Raw genomic sequence first — 18,177 nt, forward strand, 5'->3', positions numbered from 1 at the left:
CCTTAAATCAAAGGCTAGACATGATTAAACTTAGTGAAGAAGGCATGTTGAAAGCTAGGCCCCTTGAGCCAGGCAGTTAGCCAAGTTGTGAATGCAGAGGACAGGTTCTTGAAGGAAGTGAAAAGTGCTATTCCAGTGAACACACAAATGATAAGAAAGCAAAACAGCATTTTTGCGGATATGGAGAAAGTTTTGGTGTTCTGGATGGAAGATCAAACCAGCCACAAGTTCCCTTAAGCCAGAGCCTAATCTGGAGCAAGGCCCTAACACTTCTCAATTCTGTGAAGGCTGTGAGAGGTGAGGAAGCTGTACAAGAAAAGTTTAAAGCTAGCAGAGGTTGGTTCATAAGGTTTAAGGAAAGAAGCTGTCTCCAGACATAAAAGTACAAGATGTAGAAGCTGCAGCAAGTTATCCAGAAGATCTAGCTAAGATAAATAATGAAAGTGGCTACATTAAACAGATTTTCAATGTAAATGAAACAACTTTCTATTGGAAAAAGATGCCACCTAGGACTTTCAATGCCTGGTTTCAAAGCTTGAAAGGACAGGCTGGCACTGTTGCTAGGGGCTAATGCAGCTGGTAACTTTAAATTGAAGCCAGTGCTCATTTACCATTCAAGAAACCCCAGGGCCCTTAAGAATTGTGCTAAATCTACTCCGCCTGTGCTGTAGAAATGAAACAACAAAACCTCGATAACAGAGCATCTATTTACAGCCTGGTTTACTATGTATGTTGAATATTTTAAGCCTACTTTTGAGACCTACTGGTCAAAAAAAGATGATTCCTTTCAAAATAACTACTGCTCATTTGACAATACACCCAGTCACACAAGAGCTCTGATGGAGATGTGCAATGAGGTTAATGTTGTTTTCATGCCTGTAACACAACCTCCATTCTGCAGCCTGTGGATCAAGGAGTAATTTCGACTTTCAAGTCTTATTATGTAAGAAATACATTTCATAAGGCTATACCTGCTACAGATAGTGATTCCTCTCACAGATCTGGGCAAAAATCAATTGAAAACCTTCTGGAAAGCATTCACCATTCTAGATGCCATTAAGAACGCTCATATTTCATGGGAAGTGGTCAGAATATCAACATTAACAGAAGTTTGGAAAAAGTTGATTCCAACCCTCATGGATAACTTTGAGGCGTTCAAGACTTCATTGGAGGAGATAACTGCAGATGTGGTGGAAATAGCAAGAGAACTAGAAGTGGGTCTGAAGATGTAACAGAATGACTGCAATCTCATGATAAAACTTTAACGGATGAGGAGTTGCTTATGGATAAGCAAAGAAAGTGACTTCTTGGATGAAATCTACTTCTGGTAAAGATGCTGTCAAGATTGTTGAAATGGCAACAAAGGATTTAGAGGATTACATAAACTTGGTTGATAAAGCAAAAGCAGGGTTTGAAAGGATTAACTCCAATATTGAAAGAAATTCTACAGTGGTAAAATGCTCTCAAACAGCATTGCGGGGCTTCCTAGGTGGCACAGTGGTTAAGAATCTGCCTGCCACAGATGTAGAGAACAAATATATGGACACCAAGTGGGGGAAAGCAGGGAGGGTTGCAGGGGGATGAATTGGGAGATTGGGATACCAAATAGTACACTCTAAATATATGCAGTTTATTGTATGTTAACTGTATCTCAATAAAAGTTCTTAAAAAAAAAAAGAACCTGCCTGCCAGTGCAGGGGACATGGGTTCAATCCCTGCTCCAGGAAGATCCCACATGCCGCAGAGCAAGTAAGCCCACGTGCCACAACTGTTGAGCCTGTGCTTTAGAGCCCATGAGCCACAACTGTTGAGCCCATGTGCTGCAGCTACTGAAGCCCACGCGCCTAGAGCCTGTGCTCTGCAACAAGAGAAGCCACGACAATGAGGAGCCAGCACACCACAACGAAGAGTAGCCCCCACTCGCCGCAACAAAAGAAAGCCTGCGCACAGCAAAAAAGACCCAACACAGCCAATAAAATAAATAAATAAATAAAATTGAAAAATTGAAAAAAAAAGAACAAAAAAACAAAACAGCATTGCATGCTCCACAGAAATCGTCTGTCAAAGGAAGAGTCAGTGGATGCAGCAAAACTTCATTGTTGTCTTATTTTAAGAAATTGCCACAGGCACCCCGGCTTTCAGCAGCCAGTCATGCTGATCAGTCAGCAGCTGTCACGATCAAGACAAGACTCGCCACTAGCAAAAGGATTACAATTTGCTGAAGGCTCACATGATAGTTAGCATTTTTACCAATCAGGTATTTTTAAATTAAAATATGTACATTGTTTTAGACATAAGGCTATTGTACACTTAAAAGACTACAGTACAGTGTAAACATAATTTTTATATACTCTGGGAAACCAGAAATTTCATGTGAGTCACTTTATTGTGATGTTTGGCTTTATTATGGTGGTCTGGAACCAAACCTGTAATATCTCTGAGATCTGCCTGTGTCTTATTTCATTCCTGTTATGTAAGTGTTATGGTGATAAGCTGGAAGACAATTATGACTCTCCTGTGAAATAAAAATCTTCGGATTTTTAACAAATTTTTCCTCATGAGGGCTTTTATCACTGCCTGTGTTAGAATCTATATTTTAGGAGGTTGCTAGAAGTCTGACTTATGAGTAACAGGGGTGCCATTGTGTGTATTGTTATCTTTAAAAAAGCATAGTTAGTTTAATTGTGCCCACTTAATTATCCTAGATAGAGGTAAACCTAACAGGTAGTCTATATAACCAGTCCTAAGCTATCAGTAACCCACCTCAGACAGCCCAGTAATGGTACCTGTTAACATTGCTGACTTCATTCCTTCAGTTGCTGGACCTGTAAAAGGGCAAATGTCACACATGAAAACAAGAAAATGTTTGTGTCTTGATGATATTACAGTTAATATTCAGTTATCTGCATTGAGGTAATCTGAAGAAAGCTGATAATGCAGTCAAAAGGCCGGTGTATTAGAGAGTGAACATTGTGTTAGAGAATGTATTTCCGACTTACTCCAAGGTTTATGTTGGTTGAAAGTCACGAGTAACCTGTGCTCTCTGTTCCAGAGGTGGCCATCCTTACTTGACAGGCTTGGCAGTGGCCGGTGGAGCGTACTACCTGGGCCTGGAAGGAGCAATCATTGGGCCCATACTCCTCTGCACACTTGTGGTCGCTTCCAATATCTATAGTGCCATGTTAGTGAGTCCCACCAGCTCCGTGCCCACGCCAGGCCAGACCCCGTGGCCTGCTCAGACTCAGCGGTGAGTCACAGCAGAATGAGCGTAAACTGTGCGTGAAATTGAACTCACCTGTCTCGTCGTTTTCTTACCTGCATACAGTCTGATAGGATACAGAGTTTTTCAGTTTCCCTGCTCTGTTAAAGATTATAGAAGATACTAAGTAAAAAGAAATCATTTGTGTGTAGACTTTTGGGTTTCACATATCAGCAACATTTAAAAACTGGTTGGGTCAGAATTGTTAATGTCATGGAAGACCAAAAATAAATAAATTTTGAAAGACCATCTTGAGACACAGTATAATAGATTGGAGGAGACTCAGGAAGTAGGGCAACCAAATGCAGTGCACGAGTCCGTGACAGGACCCTGGACTGGGGATGGAGAGAGTCTGTAAAGAGCGTTTCTGGAGCAGTTAGAGAAATTGATTATGGACCATATACGAAATAGTACTGTATTGATGTTAAATTTATTAGGTCTGATAATGATATTTCAGTTATGTAGCAAAATATCCTTTAAGAATGAGATCGAACTGAGAGGGAAGAAGTGATTTTGTAGCAAAATGTTCACAACTGGTGAATCTAGGTAAGGGACATATGGCTGTTAATTGCACTATTCCAGGTTTTCTGTAGGTTTATTTATATACTATTCAATTTATATATATTTATTTATATACTATAGTATTCCACTGTGTGAATATACCACAATTTATCTATTTATTTTACTATCGATGGACATTTGGGTAGTTTCCAGTTTAGGATTGCTACAAATCAGAGTCCGCTATGACCTTTCTGATACATGGCTTTTGGTGAGCGTGAGTGCTTACGTAGGTGAGTATATACCAGCAGTGGAATGGCCAGGAGTACATCTGGTTTAACTTTAGTGGATACTTCCAACACAGTTTTTCTATGTGTCTGTACCAGAAATTGCACTTTAACAACAGAAAAGTAAAAAGGACTTTTAAGGAAAAACAAGTCTCAGAATACAGGATTTTAACTTTCCAGAGACTATACTGCATTGCCCTTTTTATTGTCAGTTGGAAAAGAATTTTTTTGTTGCATATTCTAGTGTAATTAAGGAGTCATTAACAAGTTGATTCTGAAAACGTATTTAATGAAACTTTTTATTTAAAATTCTTCTAAAATGTTTTGCATGTTTCATTTTAAGTGTTGTATTTTGTGAAGAAAGACAGTCCTTTAACCGAAAACGAGTAGAATAACGTTTCTGAGAAGGACCATCTTAGTTAATTTTAGACACTTAATTGATGGCAGTGAAATATCAGTTTCCTGAAGAAGAATGAAAAGAGAGGTACTTAGAGGTTTTAACAAAGGCATCACCATTTTGGGGGTGGTTACACATGATATCCTTTCCTGCCTTTGCCTCTTAAAGGCAGGCACTAGGGTCCTGAGAAGTCAGTGGACAGTGGACAGTCACTCGAAAGCAATAGAGCGTTTGCTGAGTGGATACCATATTCCTTGGGCCTACCAAACAAGAAGCAAAAAGAAAATTGGTTGATCAATATTTTGCTGTTGTTTTAGAAAAAGACTTTTGATGATTCCAAGTTGGTAGAGCAAGAGTTAGTTTCTAAGGTGAAACAAATGAAGTTAATATGAATTCTTCTAGAGGCAAGTGACCCCTTTCTCCTGGTCCCCTTCTGAAGGCAGAGTGTTGTTAATTAGGTGGTATGGGGGGGTTGAAAAAATAACGTAAGGACTGATATAGCTATAATCTTTTTTCCTTCAAAGATATGGATGTATGTAGTTTGAGTCAAAAAGTTCTATAAAGCTTGTGAAAAATAGCAGTCCTTTGCCTTCTCCCTGCCCCTTCCTTTCCTGTCTAAGAGGAACCACTTTCGACTCTATTTGATGTTTACCTCCATATCTTGAAATTACGTTTATTTCTTGATGTGTTTTTCACTTGTTGGTGCTGTCTGTTTACTTCCCACTTGGAAAGTGAGAAATTATCTCTTTTACTAACCACCCTCCCACTGTCACTAAACTGTGAGATTAGTTAGATCAGTATTCAGTGTTTACATTATTATGGCTCTGTAAATGACATTCATATTTAAGCCTTCTTGTGTATTGTCTACAGTTCCTTACCTATACAACGTTTTGCTTTCCTTTGTGTTATAAAGATACTGTTTATTATCCGCTTTGTTTTCTGTGAACTTATAATTAGTCCAGTGCCAGGCTTTGCACCAGGCATTTACATCTTCTCTCACTCAGCATGCTCAGGGGCGTCTGGTTTGCTACAGGTGTTCTCTTCCTGAAGAAGTTGCTCCTGGAGGGTTCTGATCTGCTCCACCAGAGTTGTCCTTTTGCCTGCTGTACAGATGTCACCCTGAGGATTCCCTCAGCTTTCCCCTCGGTTGGAATCCTTATTTCCCATATGATTTCCCAGTATTGTTTTCTTTCTTGATTTATTCATGCTTTTTATTGGAGCACATCCTCCTGTAGATTTTTGGTAAAGAATGCATGAGAGGTAAATTTGGTGGATGATACATGTCTGAAAAGGCTTCTTCTAAGGTCATAATTATTTAGTATCTTGCCTGGGTACAGAATTCTGTGTTTAAAATTTTTTCCCTTTAGAACTTTATTTCTTTATTGTTTTCTAGCTTTCATGGTTGTTAAAATTCTGAAGCCACTCTTGGTACCTTATTCTTTGTAATTTAACTGTTTGAAAACCTATAGTATCTTCTTTTTTGTTGTTATCTATTTTGTTGTTGTTGTTCGAATTGGCCCTTTTATCAAGTGCCTTTGTGACCTTTACAACTGGACATTTATGCTCTGCAGTTGTGAAATTTTCCTTTATTTTATTAATGAGTTCCTTCTCTCCCTTTCAGAAACTACTTTTATTTTGATGCTGACCCTCATACACTGGTCATGTCATGTTTTAGTCTTTTCTCTGATGTTCTTTTGGTTCTGTCTTTTGGGCTTCCATTTTCTGGGTGATTTCTCCAGCTTTATCTTCTTACACCCTCATAGAGGTTTCCATTTCTGCTGTCATATTTTTGGGAGTTCTGTTTATTGAGGTATTATTTGTGTAAATAAAGTTTACCTTTTTTGGCATATAGGTCTATGTTAGTTTTCTATGATACATAACAAATTTCCACTAACTTAGTGACTTAAAACAACATACATTTATATGAAAATCTATGAGTTAGGCGTTCAGGCACAGTTCAGCTGGGTCTTCTGCTTAGGATCTGCCAAGGCTGCAGTCAGGGTGTGAGCTCAGGCTGGGGTTTCATCTGCAGATCAGGGCCCTCTTCCAGGCTCGCCTGTGGTTGGCAGAATTCCTTTGCTTGCAGTTGTAGAACTGAGGCTTGTAAGCTCCTAGAGGCTGCCCCTTTCCATAGGCCTTTCATAGCATGATGCTTGCTTCTTCAAGGCCAGCAGGAGAGTATTTCTCTGACTTCTGTTTCTGACCACTAAGACCCTTTTGTAAAGGGCTCACCTGAGTAGACCTGGCCCACCGAACATATTGCCGTGTTGAGTAAAGTCGGTTGCTTAGGGACCGTAGTTCCATCTGTGAAATCCCTTCACTGAACTTCACGACGTCAACACAACATAATCACAATATCAGGTATCAGATATTTGTGACTATCGGCTTATGTTAAGAGTGAACCACTCAGGATCTGTGGGTTAGTTACCATCGTAGAATCCGCCAGGACCGTTGTCTTGTACAGCCCTTGATGCCGGTGCTTTTTGGTTTCCCTTTGGAGCTGCTAAATTCTTCAGAGCAAGATCTTCTAATCTCCTGCCCAGAGGCTGATGGCTTGGTCTTACTGCTTTTTGTTTTTTGTTTTTTTTTTTTTTTTGGCACACGGGCTTAGTTGCTCCGCAGCATGTGGGATCTTCCTGGAGCTGGGATCGAACCTGTGACCTCTGCATTGGCAGGCAGATTCTTAACCACTGCGCCACCTAGGAAGCCCGGTCTTACTGCTTTTTAAGCACACTTTAAAGCAACCCTTCTGTGTTTAGTCCCCTTCAACCCCACTTCCAAAGTACCTTGATATCACCATTTCCTGAGCCTTATGGGCAATTTTGCTGACTAACTCCTGGCTTAGGATTCAGCTTTTTAGGTTATGCTGGGTCATAGCAGTTGTTCGTCTGCTTTCCACCTTCTGAATGTTTGTTGCTCTTAACCTCTTATGGTCTCTTTTTCCTCCTCTTTTTTCAGGTTAGGTTTATGCCTTTAAAGAAAACACTTGTTACTGTCATTCTAATGGGGTTTTGAGAAGGCCTGAAGGAACTGTGTTTTCAACACAGCACTTTCTACTGGAAAGTCTAAATGACCTCTAAATAGTAACAACCACCGCTGACATTTATTGGGACTCAGTGTGCCAAGTTCTGTGATAAAATTTTACCTGCGTTGTCTTATTTTACTTAAGGTGTCCCGTGTTTTCATGTGAGGTGAGGAATGATTGTTTTCCATATTTTTTAAATGAAGAAATCAAGGCTTAAAGAGGTTAACTTGCCTGTAGTCACATAGTAATAAGCAGGTGAGCTGGTGCGTTTCAACTAAAGATCTTTCTTTTCCTTAGCCGTCCCTTCCCCTCCCAAGAAAAAACATTCTCCTCTGTCTCCTTCCTCAGTAGATGTAACCCTCCACTTACATGTGCCACTGTGGGGTCATCCTTATGACTTTACATCTCCTCAGTCACCATCTTTACCAAATCCTATCATTTTTAATCTCAAATCTGTCGTTTCCTCTTCTTCTCCAGTGCCACCTGCCCTGGGCCCAGCTGTTAGGTCTCTCACCTGGACTGCTGCGGGCGTCTCAGTCTCCCAGCCAGTCTCTCCGCGTCCACTCCTCCTGTCCTCAGTCCTCCTCCACACTGCAGCGGCTGTGCTCTTCTCAGAGTGAGGCATATCTGGTTGTGATGCTCCTTTACCAAAACTGGCGTCCCTTGTCCTTTGGAGGAAGATCAGAATCCTTCCAGCGCCCTACATGATCTGCCTGTGCCTGCCTCACAAATCCTGAAATATTTTCACCTTGTCTGAGCTGCAGCCACACTTGGCTTTCTGTCAGGGCCTCAGCGACACCAGCTGCGTTCAAACTCTAGGTCTTCAAACACGGCTGCTGTCTCTGTCTGGACACTCTCCCCCTCCCCCATCTTTCCTTGCCTGATTAACTCCTAATCATTCTTCAGATCGGAACTCAAATGGCAGTTCATCCGAGAAGCTTTTCTTAACCCTCAAGATTAGGTTGCGTCCTTCTGCTAGTTTAATGCTCTTACAGATATCCCCTTGGACCTTTCCTTTTTCATACAGCTTTCATTTATACACTCGATTCTTTGTCTTTTCCCACTTGACTGTGGTTGCTATTACTGCAGGGCTGTTGTCCATGTTAGTTACTGGTGTATCCACAGCACCTGTCAACCTTGGAAAGTGCTCTCTTCCTAGTTGAAGGAATGATTGGGCTGTGAGGGAATAATCTCCACAGAGTCATGGGCTGTGGAAGGGTTCAGCTTGTCTTAGGAACTCTCATGTTGTTTCAGTACGGTGATGGAGGGTGGACAGTTCATTCCATCAGGCAGACATACCTTCTGATTGCAGATGCAGGCGCCAGTGGCTGAGAAGACCCATTTGCAAGACTGTTGCTGTGTACTGCCATGTATCTTCAGATGGATGGACTGTCCACCTAAGGAAAGATGAAGGACGGTGGACCCCTTTTCTCTGCTTCTCACTGTTGATAGTGGTGGATGCACGCTTTCACGGGGCTGAATGTCGTAGACACAGCACAGCTTTGGTCTCCCAACTGTTTTGGCCTCGATTCGATAATCAGAACCTATTGTTTCCCCTGCTCTCTGTTAACACTGGGGCTGTTTGCGAGGTGTCGGGAAGGACCGGAGTACCCTTGCAGTCACACATTTTCAAGTACTTTCTTGACTTTTGGACAGGATAATCAGAATTGATTTGATGTACTTGTTTCACCCCTTCTAAAAACTGAGCAGCGGTCTCTGAATATTAAAGCTCAGAAAAACTTGTAAGGAGAGAGTAAGGGCATATCCCAGGAACTCCTCTGGGAATGCTGTTCTCTGTATTCATGTTTTCCTTTGCCCTCTGCCACACCTTGACATGACCAGAGGTGACAGCTGGAATGTGGCCCTTTAGGAACTCAGCTTTATCTTTTTCTAGGATAAAGTTATTAGTAACTCATTGCTGTTTTTAGAAGCATTATCTTAACTTGACTGTGATTATCTTTCATAATTTACTACCCAGAGTTCAATCACAGTTCAGTATCTTTTTATAAAAGAAATGACAAATGATCTCCAACTTTATGATTTTTCAACTTTGTGATGGCTTGAAAGCGATACATATTCAGTAGAAACTTTACTCACATTCCGAATGTCGATCTCTTCCTGGGCTAGTGACACGCTAGTGACATTATATAAATGTGTGTTGAATTGTCTTTCCAATAATTGGTAAGCTTTCTGAAGGTAGGAACTATGTCTAACTTGTTTACAGCTGTGTTACCATTCCTGGCACGGTGTTTGGCACATAGAAAGTGTTCAGTGAAAATTTGTTGAATTAATAGATTAGTGAAACCAAGAGCAGATCAGATTAAAAGATTTTTGCAGTATCACTGTGAGGCTGATGAAAAGAGGAGGGGCCATGATAAACTCCAGCCTTAGAACTTTATTCCAAATTTTTAGAAGGGAAGGAACGTACATAACAGTGATGACATGTGCTCTGTCACAAGGTGTGCTGGTGAGTGTTTAGGAAATACACGCTCGCTTTCCTGAGCCAACTAAAGTAAGTTTAATTAGTTCAAGCTTTCCATTTTTAAACATCCACAATTTACTCTGTTTCTCTTGGAGGCTGGGATTCAACAACTCTTGAGTTGTTAAATCAGAAAAGATTTAAATATTCACGTAAATGGATTTTTAAAAAATCTCATTGAAAACTTTAGGGGAAGCAGGTCCCAGAATATCTTCAAGGAGCAAGAGGATTGTAAATGAGAAATCACACCGCACGATCCCCATTGCTGTTAAAGGAACTGTGAAGTGTTAACAGCAGTCCTCTGCTCCCTGTCACACGTGGGCCCCTTCTTCGTTGCTTGTTCTTGAGAAATCCTACCATGTGGTTCCTACCAAGCAGCATAACAATACTTACGGTTTGGGAAAGAATACTGTATTTAGGTGGTTTAGGTAGGACATTTACCATTTTTAGAAATACTGTCAAGAGAATTCCCTGGTTTTCCAGTGGTTAGGACTCGGCATTTTCACTGGTCGGGGAACTAAGATCCCACAAGCCATACGGCGCAGTTAAAACAAAATAAAAATTAAAAAAAAAAAAAAGTTAAAAAAAAGTAAAAATTAAAAAGAAAAGAAATACTGTCAATGCAATGTTTATTCCTTTGTTTCTTCCTAATCTAGAGAATTACAGTTTTATGAGCCCTACGGATTAGTTAGTGCTGTGCCTTTTGATGAGGTCACAAAGAAATTATTTCTCTATCTCTAGGTTATGGAGTTTGTTTTCTTGGAGATAACTGAGGTTCAGTTAAGATCAATGTTACTTCTGTAGGGTTTTACACACACATACCCCGCACCATCACACCCTAAACATCTAGAGAAAATATACTGTTGAGTTGCAAAGGGCTTAGTAACTGTTTTCTTAGCTTGCTTCACTTTGTTTTCTTTCTTCTGAGTCCTTCTGGAGGCTTTCTTGGCCTGAAGGCAGAATTGAATAGCAGGTATGAATTTCGAGGTTACAGCTAAGCTTACTTGTCAATAGAAAGCAGTCACCAGGCCAACCACAGTCTTAATCCTGTTTCATGCATCTTTGCCCTGAGGCAGAAATTTTCATTCATAATTTAGGGGAATTGGAGAGTTAGAGATTCAGACTTGCAGATATCTTAGAAATTTGAAAAGATATCAAAGAATGAATTTACAAAGCGTTTGGGTGTTGGAAAACGCTTTGTAATATTGACCAGTTTTTGGTTTTAAAGATTTTTCAGGGCTTCCCAGAATGGAGTGCTACCTGAAATTCGTTTGGTCTGAGGCAGCTTGTAGCCAGCTTTGCCTGTACACAAATGTAAAAACACAAATTTAGGTGAGACTGTGAAAAATAGTTATGGAAATAAATGGGTAGATAGGTATGTAGAGCAGTGGTTCTGGGAGGAGGGTGTCAGTTTGGTCCCCTCAGGGGACATTTGACAATGTCTGGAGATGTGTTCATCATCACAGCTGTAGCGGGTGGAGGCAGGGATGCTGCTAAACATCTTACAGCGCACAGAATGGTCCACAGTGCTGCTATCAAGAAACCCTGATTTGATAGATACAGAGAGACATGGATATTAATACATATGAAACATTTGTGTGTGTATAAATCTTAGTTTGGGGGAATTTTTTCTCAGGGTATAAAAATATTTAAGGAAACAAATTCATTCCAGTTCTTTTGCAGACTTTTTTTTTTTTTTTCCTTTTTCTATTTTTGGCTACGCTGCATGGCTTGCAGGATCTCAGTTCCGCGACCAGGGATTGAACCCGGGCCGCAGCAGTGAAAGCCCGGAATCCTAACCACTAGGCAAGCAGGAAACTTTGTTTCAATTCTTTGACCTGTCAGCATATATTCAACATAGTGGGTTCAGTCATGTCACACATAAACTCTTTCAGAGCCACAGGAACCATAGCCAGGAAGCTTATCCCTTCCTCAAAGCTATTCCTTTAGATGTAGAGCTGCGCTAGTTAGAGGTGTGCTTCAGAGGAGTAAGAGGCTTAGAGCCCGTCCAGTGAAAGAGCCTTGAGATAACTGGGCATCCTTGAATGTAACCTTTTTTCTGTAACATTTTACCTGTGCCCCTCTTAACATTAAAGGACGTCCTACATTGTGCTAAAGGATTAGTCTTTAATTTACCTTTGCCCTGCCTGTCTAACTCTCCTAATTGGTGATATTGTTGTAAAGGAGTAAGGCAACCTCTATCTAAAAGGATGGTGATAAATTTGTGCTTCATATCTGCATCATTTAAGATTGATTTTCCTGTATTATAACCAAAAAACAAACTCAAAAAAATCCAGCATCAGTGGAACTTAAAATAACAGTGACTTAAAGGAGCTAGAAGTTTATTTCTCTCTTGGGTGTAAGAATGCAGAGGCAGGCAGATCAGGACTAGTGTGTCTGTTCCACAAACATCCATGCCAAGCTTCGCCCCACCTTGATGTTCTGCCAGCCTTGGTGTGAGGTCTTTTCATCTAAGATGGGTGCTTGAGCTCATGTTCATTGATAAACTCTGACCTGGCCATCTGACTGCCAGTACAGATGCAGACCTGGCTGGGTGACATCATCATTCTATGCTTGGGCATAGAAATTATGTAGCAAAGGCCACCTAGCTACTGTAGTCCTAAGATAGGCACCACAAAGATGCAACAGACCACCTCCATCCAACCCAGATTTTACCTGCCAATTAGCTGCATTCACTTGGCCTACTTGATGTGTATCAGAGACCGTACAACTACAAGGTCATTTGATGAAAAGAGCTACCCCATATCTCCTGCCCTGAACCACAACCCTCAGAGCTTGGACATTGCTGGGTCAGTTTTCCTATTTTGCAATAAAAATTATCCCGCTAGAGTTTAATCTTTGGTCTCTTAGTGTCTTTCTCTGTAACATCATTGTGTCTACTTTCCAGTCAGCAAGGAGGGGGAAGTGTTGAAGAAGATCACCCTTCTCTTTCAAGTACACTGCCCAGCAGTCACTAAACACTTTGACATTGGCCACATCTTAGTCACACGGTCGTTAGTTTCAAGAGAGTCTGGGGAAATAGTCTTTTGGATGGACCCTCATAAAAACTAGAGTTCTTGTTACTAAAAATTGAGAGACAGCTATCAGACATTGAAACAATATTCAGTGAGAATATTAGGAAAAAAATAGTGACTACATAACCTCATCAAGGCTCTCAAATTATAAAAATAAGATATTCTATGGCAATGAATTACTGGTTAGATGCTATTTTTCTTTCCTTTTCTTTCTTTTTTTAAAGTATCTCGATTTTGTTTTTCCCCCTTTTCCAAAAGCAAAGCTAATCATTCTGTCTTTTCTTCTTAAAGGACTTTCCACAACATTTCTGAAGATCTGAAGCCTTCAGTAGACTGACTTGGTTTCCAGCCACAGTGATTTCTCTAGGAAATTCAGCCTTGACTGTGAGTTTAGCTCAGCTGAGGCCTCCTGTCCTTTCAGCTGTGCCTGGCAAACAGAGCCCAGGAAAAGAAGCTGAAGTCTCCTGGCCTTCCATACAGAATGCCCGAACAAGAGAGGACTTGCTGTGGGCTGCTTTTGCGTTTTAAAGCACAGCTTTAGAGCTCAGAAATGTGGTTTACTCACTTAACTGTTCCTAAGATGGCTTGAAAAGTTTCAGTTTATACACTGGTACCATGGCTTGAAATTTTCCCACTTTGATTATCTATATTATAATAGGTATTTATAAAGTTTTTTTAAGAGCCCTAACCTACCTGCTGTATACAGTGTAATTTTCTCATATTTTAAGAAATCTGTCCTTAAACTTTTCTATGACAGTCACTTTTCAGGGAAGAGGGCTTTCACTTTTGAGAATGTAGTTGCTTGTGCAGGAAAAATGAGTCTTCTCCCTTCTTCCAAAATGTCTGGTCCTCTCTGTAAGAAAGAGCACACCTTCAGTGTAAGGGCAGGTGGCTTATTTGAAGTTCAGTTAGTTGTATGTTGCAACCATAGGAGACGCAGAATGACTGAAGCTCTTCCCTTCTTCCTCCATCCCCTCCTACACCATTGCCAAATTTCTAAAACTTGGCTGACCACATTGAAGTTAAATTCTTACTAAGCTGCTATTAATGGTAACAGTATGATAGAATTCATGTGATTTTTTTTCTTTCCAAATGTTTTAGGTAAAAAATCTCAGGGGCAACAGTGCTCTAATTTGTTAAATGTATCCCTGTTTCACTATTTGGAATTCAACCAATTAGTTACTTATTAGCAGTAAAATTTTGTATATGTGTAGTATTTTCCCATCACTTAGCACAGTGCCTTGCACATAGACTCTACATGAATGCTTGTTGAATTAAATTGTGACTTTTTAAATGTCTCAGATATCACAATAACGAGCATAGTGTTCTACATTTGACAAAGTCTTTTTGGCACATGTTATTTCACAACCACTTCACATCAGCTTTCATATAGCTTTAGATTATTTTACAAGTTTCACACAGTTGGGGAAGCTAAGGTTCAGAGAAGTGACCAACTCAAAGTCATGAAGTTTAGTAAAATTTGGCCTCAGATCTTTCTGACTCCACAGTCTGCCAACTCTGCTATACTATAATGTTTCTTTTAATATCTTACACAATTTTCCCGTGCTATGAGGTAGAACAGGTGTCCTGCTCTGTTGCATAGACTTGTCCTACAGTTAATGGCAGGGCTGGGACTAGAACCCAGCTCTTAGCTTTGTGCCCTTTCCACTGTGTAAAACAATCTTCAGGTTCTTTCTCTGCCCCCGTAGGAGTACGGTGTAAGGAGGAGGAAGGATTCTTAAGTAACAAACATCTCATTTTTGGAAAACGTTTAATAAAAGTAGAAATTATTTCTTCTAAAACATCTTCTCAATAAGAAGTATAGTTAATGATAATTACCTTACATTTATTCTAATATTACTTAAGAAAAACTCCATCTAGAAAAGAGGCTACCATGAGGTCTTTATCTTTACGGTAGACTACATACAGCTCTCATATATCTCCTGTGAATCCTTCAACAATTACAATTTGCTGTTCCACCAAGTGTCACATTTGGCACTAAGGAACTCATTCTTTTCTTTAATCACTTGCTCAGTCATTCATTCAGTAAAACAGTGGTTGAGAGTTTGCCAGACTCTAGGTTCCGTGCCAGCCCCTGTACAGGCTGCTGTAGGGATAACTCATAAGAAGGCCTTCTCTCACCTTAAATAGTAGCCAGATCATGTGTATTGCTAAAATTAAAAATTTTGCATTAAAAGTGTTAAGAAAGAAATCAGGTTTGTTTTTGTTAATGGTATACTAAGTTTACAGCTGTGATTAGCACATATTTATAAGAGGCAAATACTACGCACACTGAGTTAGTGTGCATATACAAATTATGTTCCTCCAAAGTGCTTTTAGCTGTATAAAGTGATATTGCAAAGATATAAATTTGAGGTAATATATGGCTCTTAGTGGTCATAATTATTAGTATGAATACCAGGTCCTTACAGGGGGACTCTGAGCCCTAAGAGAGTAGTTTAGGGCTGCCGAAATTAGCAATGATGTAATATCACCCTGAAATATCAGGAGCAGAGCTGCCCCAGAGTACTGCCCAGTCCTGTCAGGAAACTTGAACTGCCCCGGTACTCCAGCAACAGCCTACGGATTTGAAGTTCCTTATAGCTGGTGGGGGGCGGGGGGCAGTGTTCCTGGAACCCTTAAAAACAGAGATAACATGCTCCCTTAGATACAGTGAGGAGGTTTTACAGATCTTCATAAGGCATAGAGATCAAATTATATGAACAAGTAGGAGTCTCAAGCTCAAATCTCCAAGATGATTCTCAGGATTCGACCCAGAAAGAGGATGTTTGTCTAGAAACATGCATTGATGAAATAGACGTAGCTTCAGTAAAAACAGTACAGAAATCCTATCACAATGTCCTGCATTTTATAGCTTTATTAAAGATGAGTTTGAAGGTCATTATTCAGTCGTAAGCTGCATGGAGGGGATAGAAGCTTGCCACACAGTATGTGTGAAAGAGAACGAGGCTTGGGATTTTCTTACATGTCATTGTAAGTCCAGCTTCAGTTCCAAAATTCCTATCACACTCTCTGTTTCTGGAAGTGATCTCTGCCAGACTGTCTCAGATTCCAGTTTTATTTATTTTTAAGTTTGCAAGGATTCTTAACTCCCATTTCCATTAGAGGTGGTTAGCTGGCAGAGTTTTCCCTTGACTTCTGAGACTGGTGCAGATTGACTCTTGATTCCCAAGAAGTATTATTTAAACAAACAAGTAGCTTTGGAAATAGTTTATTCCAGTTAAAGGGCTTGCAGATGAGGTCCTCTGGCTAACCTTGATCTTAACAAGAACCATCGTGACCCATCAGGACTTGCTAGTACCCCTAGTTCCCACGAGGTTGTATTTAGCGCTTCAGGATGTGTCACTACAGAGCAAGAAATACTCAGAAATTGATGCCATGAGGGGTTAGATTAGAACAAAGTAATTTGAGATGAGCTATTCAGAGCTTTCAACCTCAAGGTTTATAGGAAAACCCCTGCAGTCTCCTCTAAGGGTCTTTCCAGATCCTGACAAAAGTATTAGACTAGGCATTTCGAAGTAGAACTAGCCTCTGGCAGCGTACTTCCAAATGTTAGTTCCAGCCAAGAACAGGTGTTTTTTTGTTTTTTATGTATTTCTTGTCTTTACACATTTTACCATTAAAATATATTCATTAACTTATTGAGGACTGCAAAAAATATTCATGCTATATGAAACTACTGAACAGTTCATTTTTTTGGTAGTTTTAAAAATTATCAAGAGAATTATAAATCTAGATGTCCTATCTGCCTCCTGGAGTCATAGAAATTCTGTGCTAGAATGGGCCTTATATAATTAGGTGATCCTGTCATTTTCTAGAGGAGGAAACAAATCCATAAGTTAAAATGTCTTTTCTAACACAGAGCCAGTCAGTAACAATTCAGTGTAGAGTAAGCGCTTTTTTCTCTGTCCGTTGTTCTACTTCTCTTTCCTTTCCCTTGTAGTTGAGTAGTTTTTGGAAAAATGTGTTCCTTATAGCAGTAGTTCCAAGGGATGTTATTAGATGTTACAAGAGAACAAAAGTGTAAATGGGGTGGGGGGAGGGGACTCCGTGGTCAGAGTTGAGGAATGCTGAGTTTGTTTCCTTTCTGTAGGACTTCGAAGAGTTTTTAATGTGCTATTATATATTGTGAATTTATAAGAGGGGACAAAGACTGTGTTTACGAGACTTGTTTGACCTTAAACTGCTCCGCCATCCTCCTTTTCTCCAAGCATCTCAAAGGACTCCGTGTCCTTTGGGAAACATGGCTCTCAAAAGTTTACAGGTCTTTTAGAAGACACCCCTAATGGAATTCTTAATGGTACATCTACCATGTAAACTGTAATTATCTCAAAGTTTAGTGAGATACCAGAAAGAAAACATATTTGCCATTCAGAGCTATACATCAAGTATAGAGATCCTTTTCCACCTATGGTGTGTAAAATCAGTATTTGTGTTTTAGTTTTGAAAGTTTTTCAAAGATCAATTAGTGTGCAAATACAGTGGTGATATATTGATATTACATTTTAATAATGCTTTTGTATGGCACTGTATGGTTTTCAAACTGCTTTCATAACAACCCCATGAGATAGGCAGGTATAAGTATTATCAGATGAGGCACTGGAGGCTGAGAAAGGTTTTTTGTGATTTTCCCTTAAGTTTATACCACAAAATGATGGAGCCAGAATTCAGTTGCAGAACTTCTGACTCCAAGCCCAGAGTTCTTTACTCCACACCTGGTTTCTTACTTTTTCTTCTAGTTTTGCATTCTACTATGAAAGGTGTGAAAACAAACCTTAAACATCATTTTGGCTTATTATCAAATGCTGTTTTTTATGGTAGTGACCCAGAAAGTGTAACTCCAATTATCCCAAAGAAAACCCTTCTTTTGTGCTTTGCAGTGCCACTTGTCTAGATGATTAGAGTGCATTTCAAATACCATTTGATTTTGAAACCAAGATTGGATATCTAGTTGTAATCGCTTATAACTTTAAAATGTATCATCTCTGCATTTTCAGGCAAAGTAGAGATGATTTGAAAGTAAAAAAATTCTTCAAATACAACAATACGTCTTTATTTTCACAAATGCTGTTTCTTAGCTTTAACGTGCTTTGCCAACCTACTGATGTAACATCTTTGTAAATGTAAAATATTTATATTTTGAAATAAAATTACTAGTGTTGAATGAATGAAGTGG

General features: G+C 39.8%; 1 protein-coding gene across 2 annotated transcripts in view; it reads left to right on the forward strand.

Moving 5' to 3' along the window:
* TMEM245 (transmembrane protein 245) overlaps positions 1–18,128 on the forward strand; it is an 83,634-nt gene extending 65,506 nt beyond the window's left edge. The window contains exons 16-17 of one of the 2 annotated variants that reach the window (XM_057721068.1): positions 3,053–3,247; positions 13,272–18,128. In XM_057721068.1, coding sequence (XP_057577051.1) covers positions 3,053–3,247; positions 13,272–13,317 — 241 coding nt within the window. In that variant the 3' untranslated portion in view covers positions 13,318–18,128. The remainder of the gene's footprint in view (positions 1–3,052; positions 3,248–13,271) is intronic. The other variant, XM_057721069.1, reaches the window with a different exon arrangement.
* The last annotated feature ends 49 nt before the right edge of the window (positions 18,129–18,177 follow it).

The sequence above is a fragment of the Hippopotamus amphibius genome, chromosome 2, assembly GCF_030028045.1.
Source record: "Hippopotamus amphibius kiboko isolate mHipAmp2 chromosome 2, mHipAmp2.hap2, whole genome shotgun sequence".
NCBI classification, from domain to species: domain Eukaryota; kingdom Metazoa; phylum Chordata; class Mammalia; order Artiodactyla; family Hippopotamidae; genus Hippopotamus; species Hippopotamus amphibius.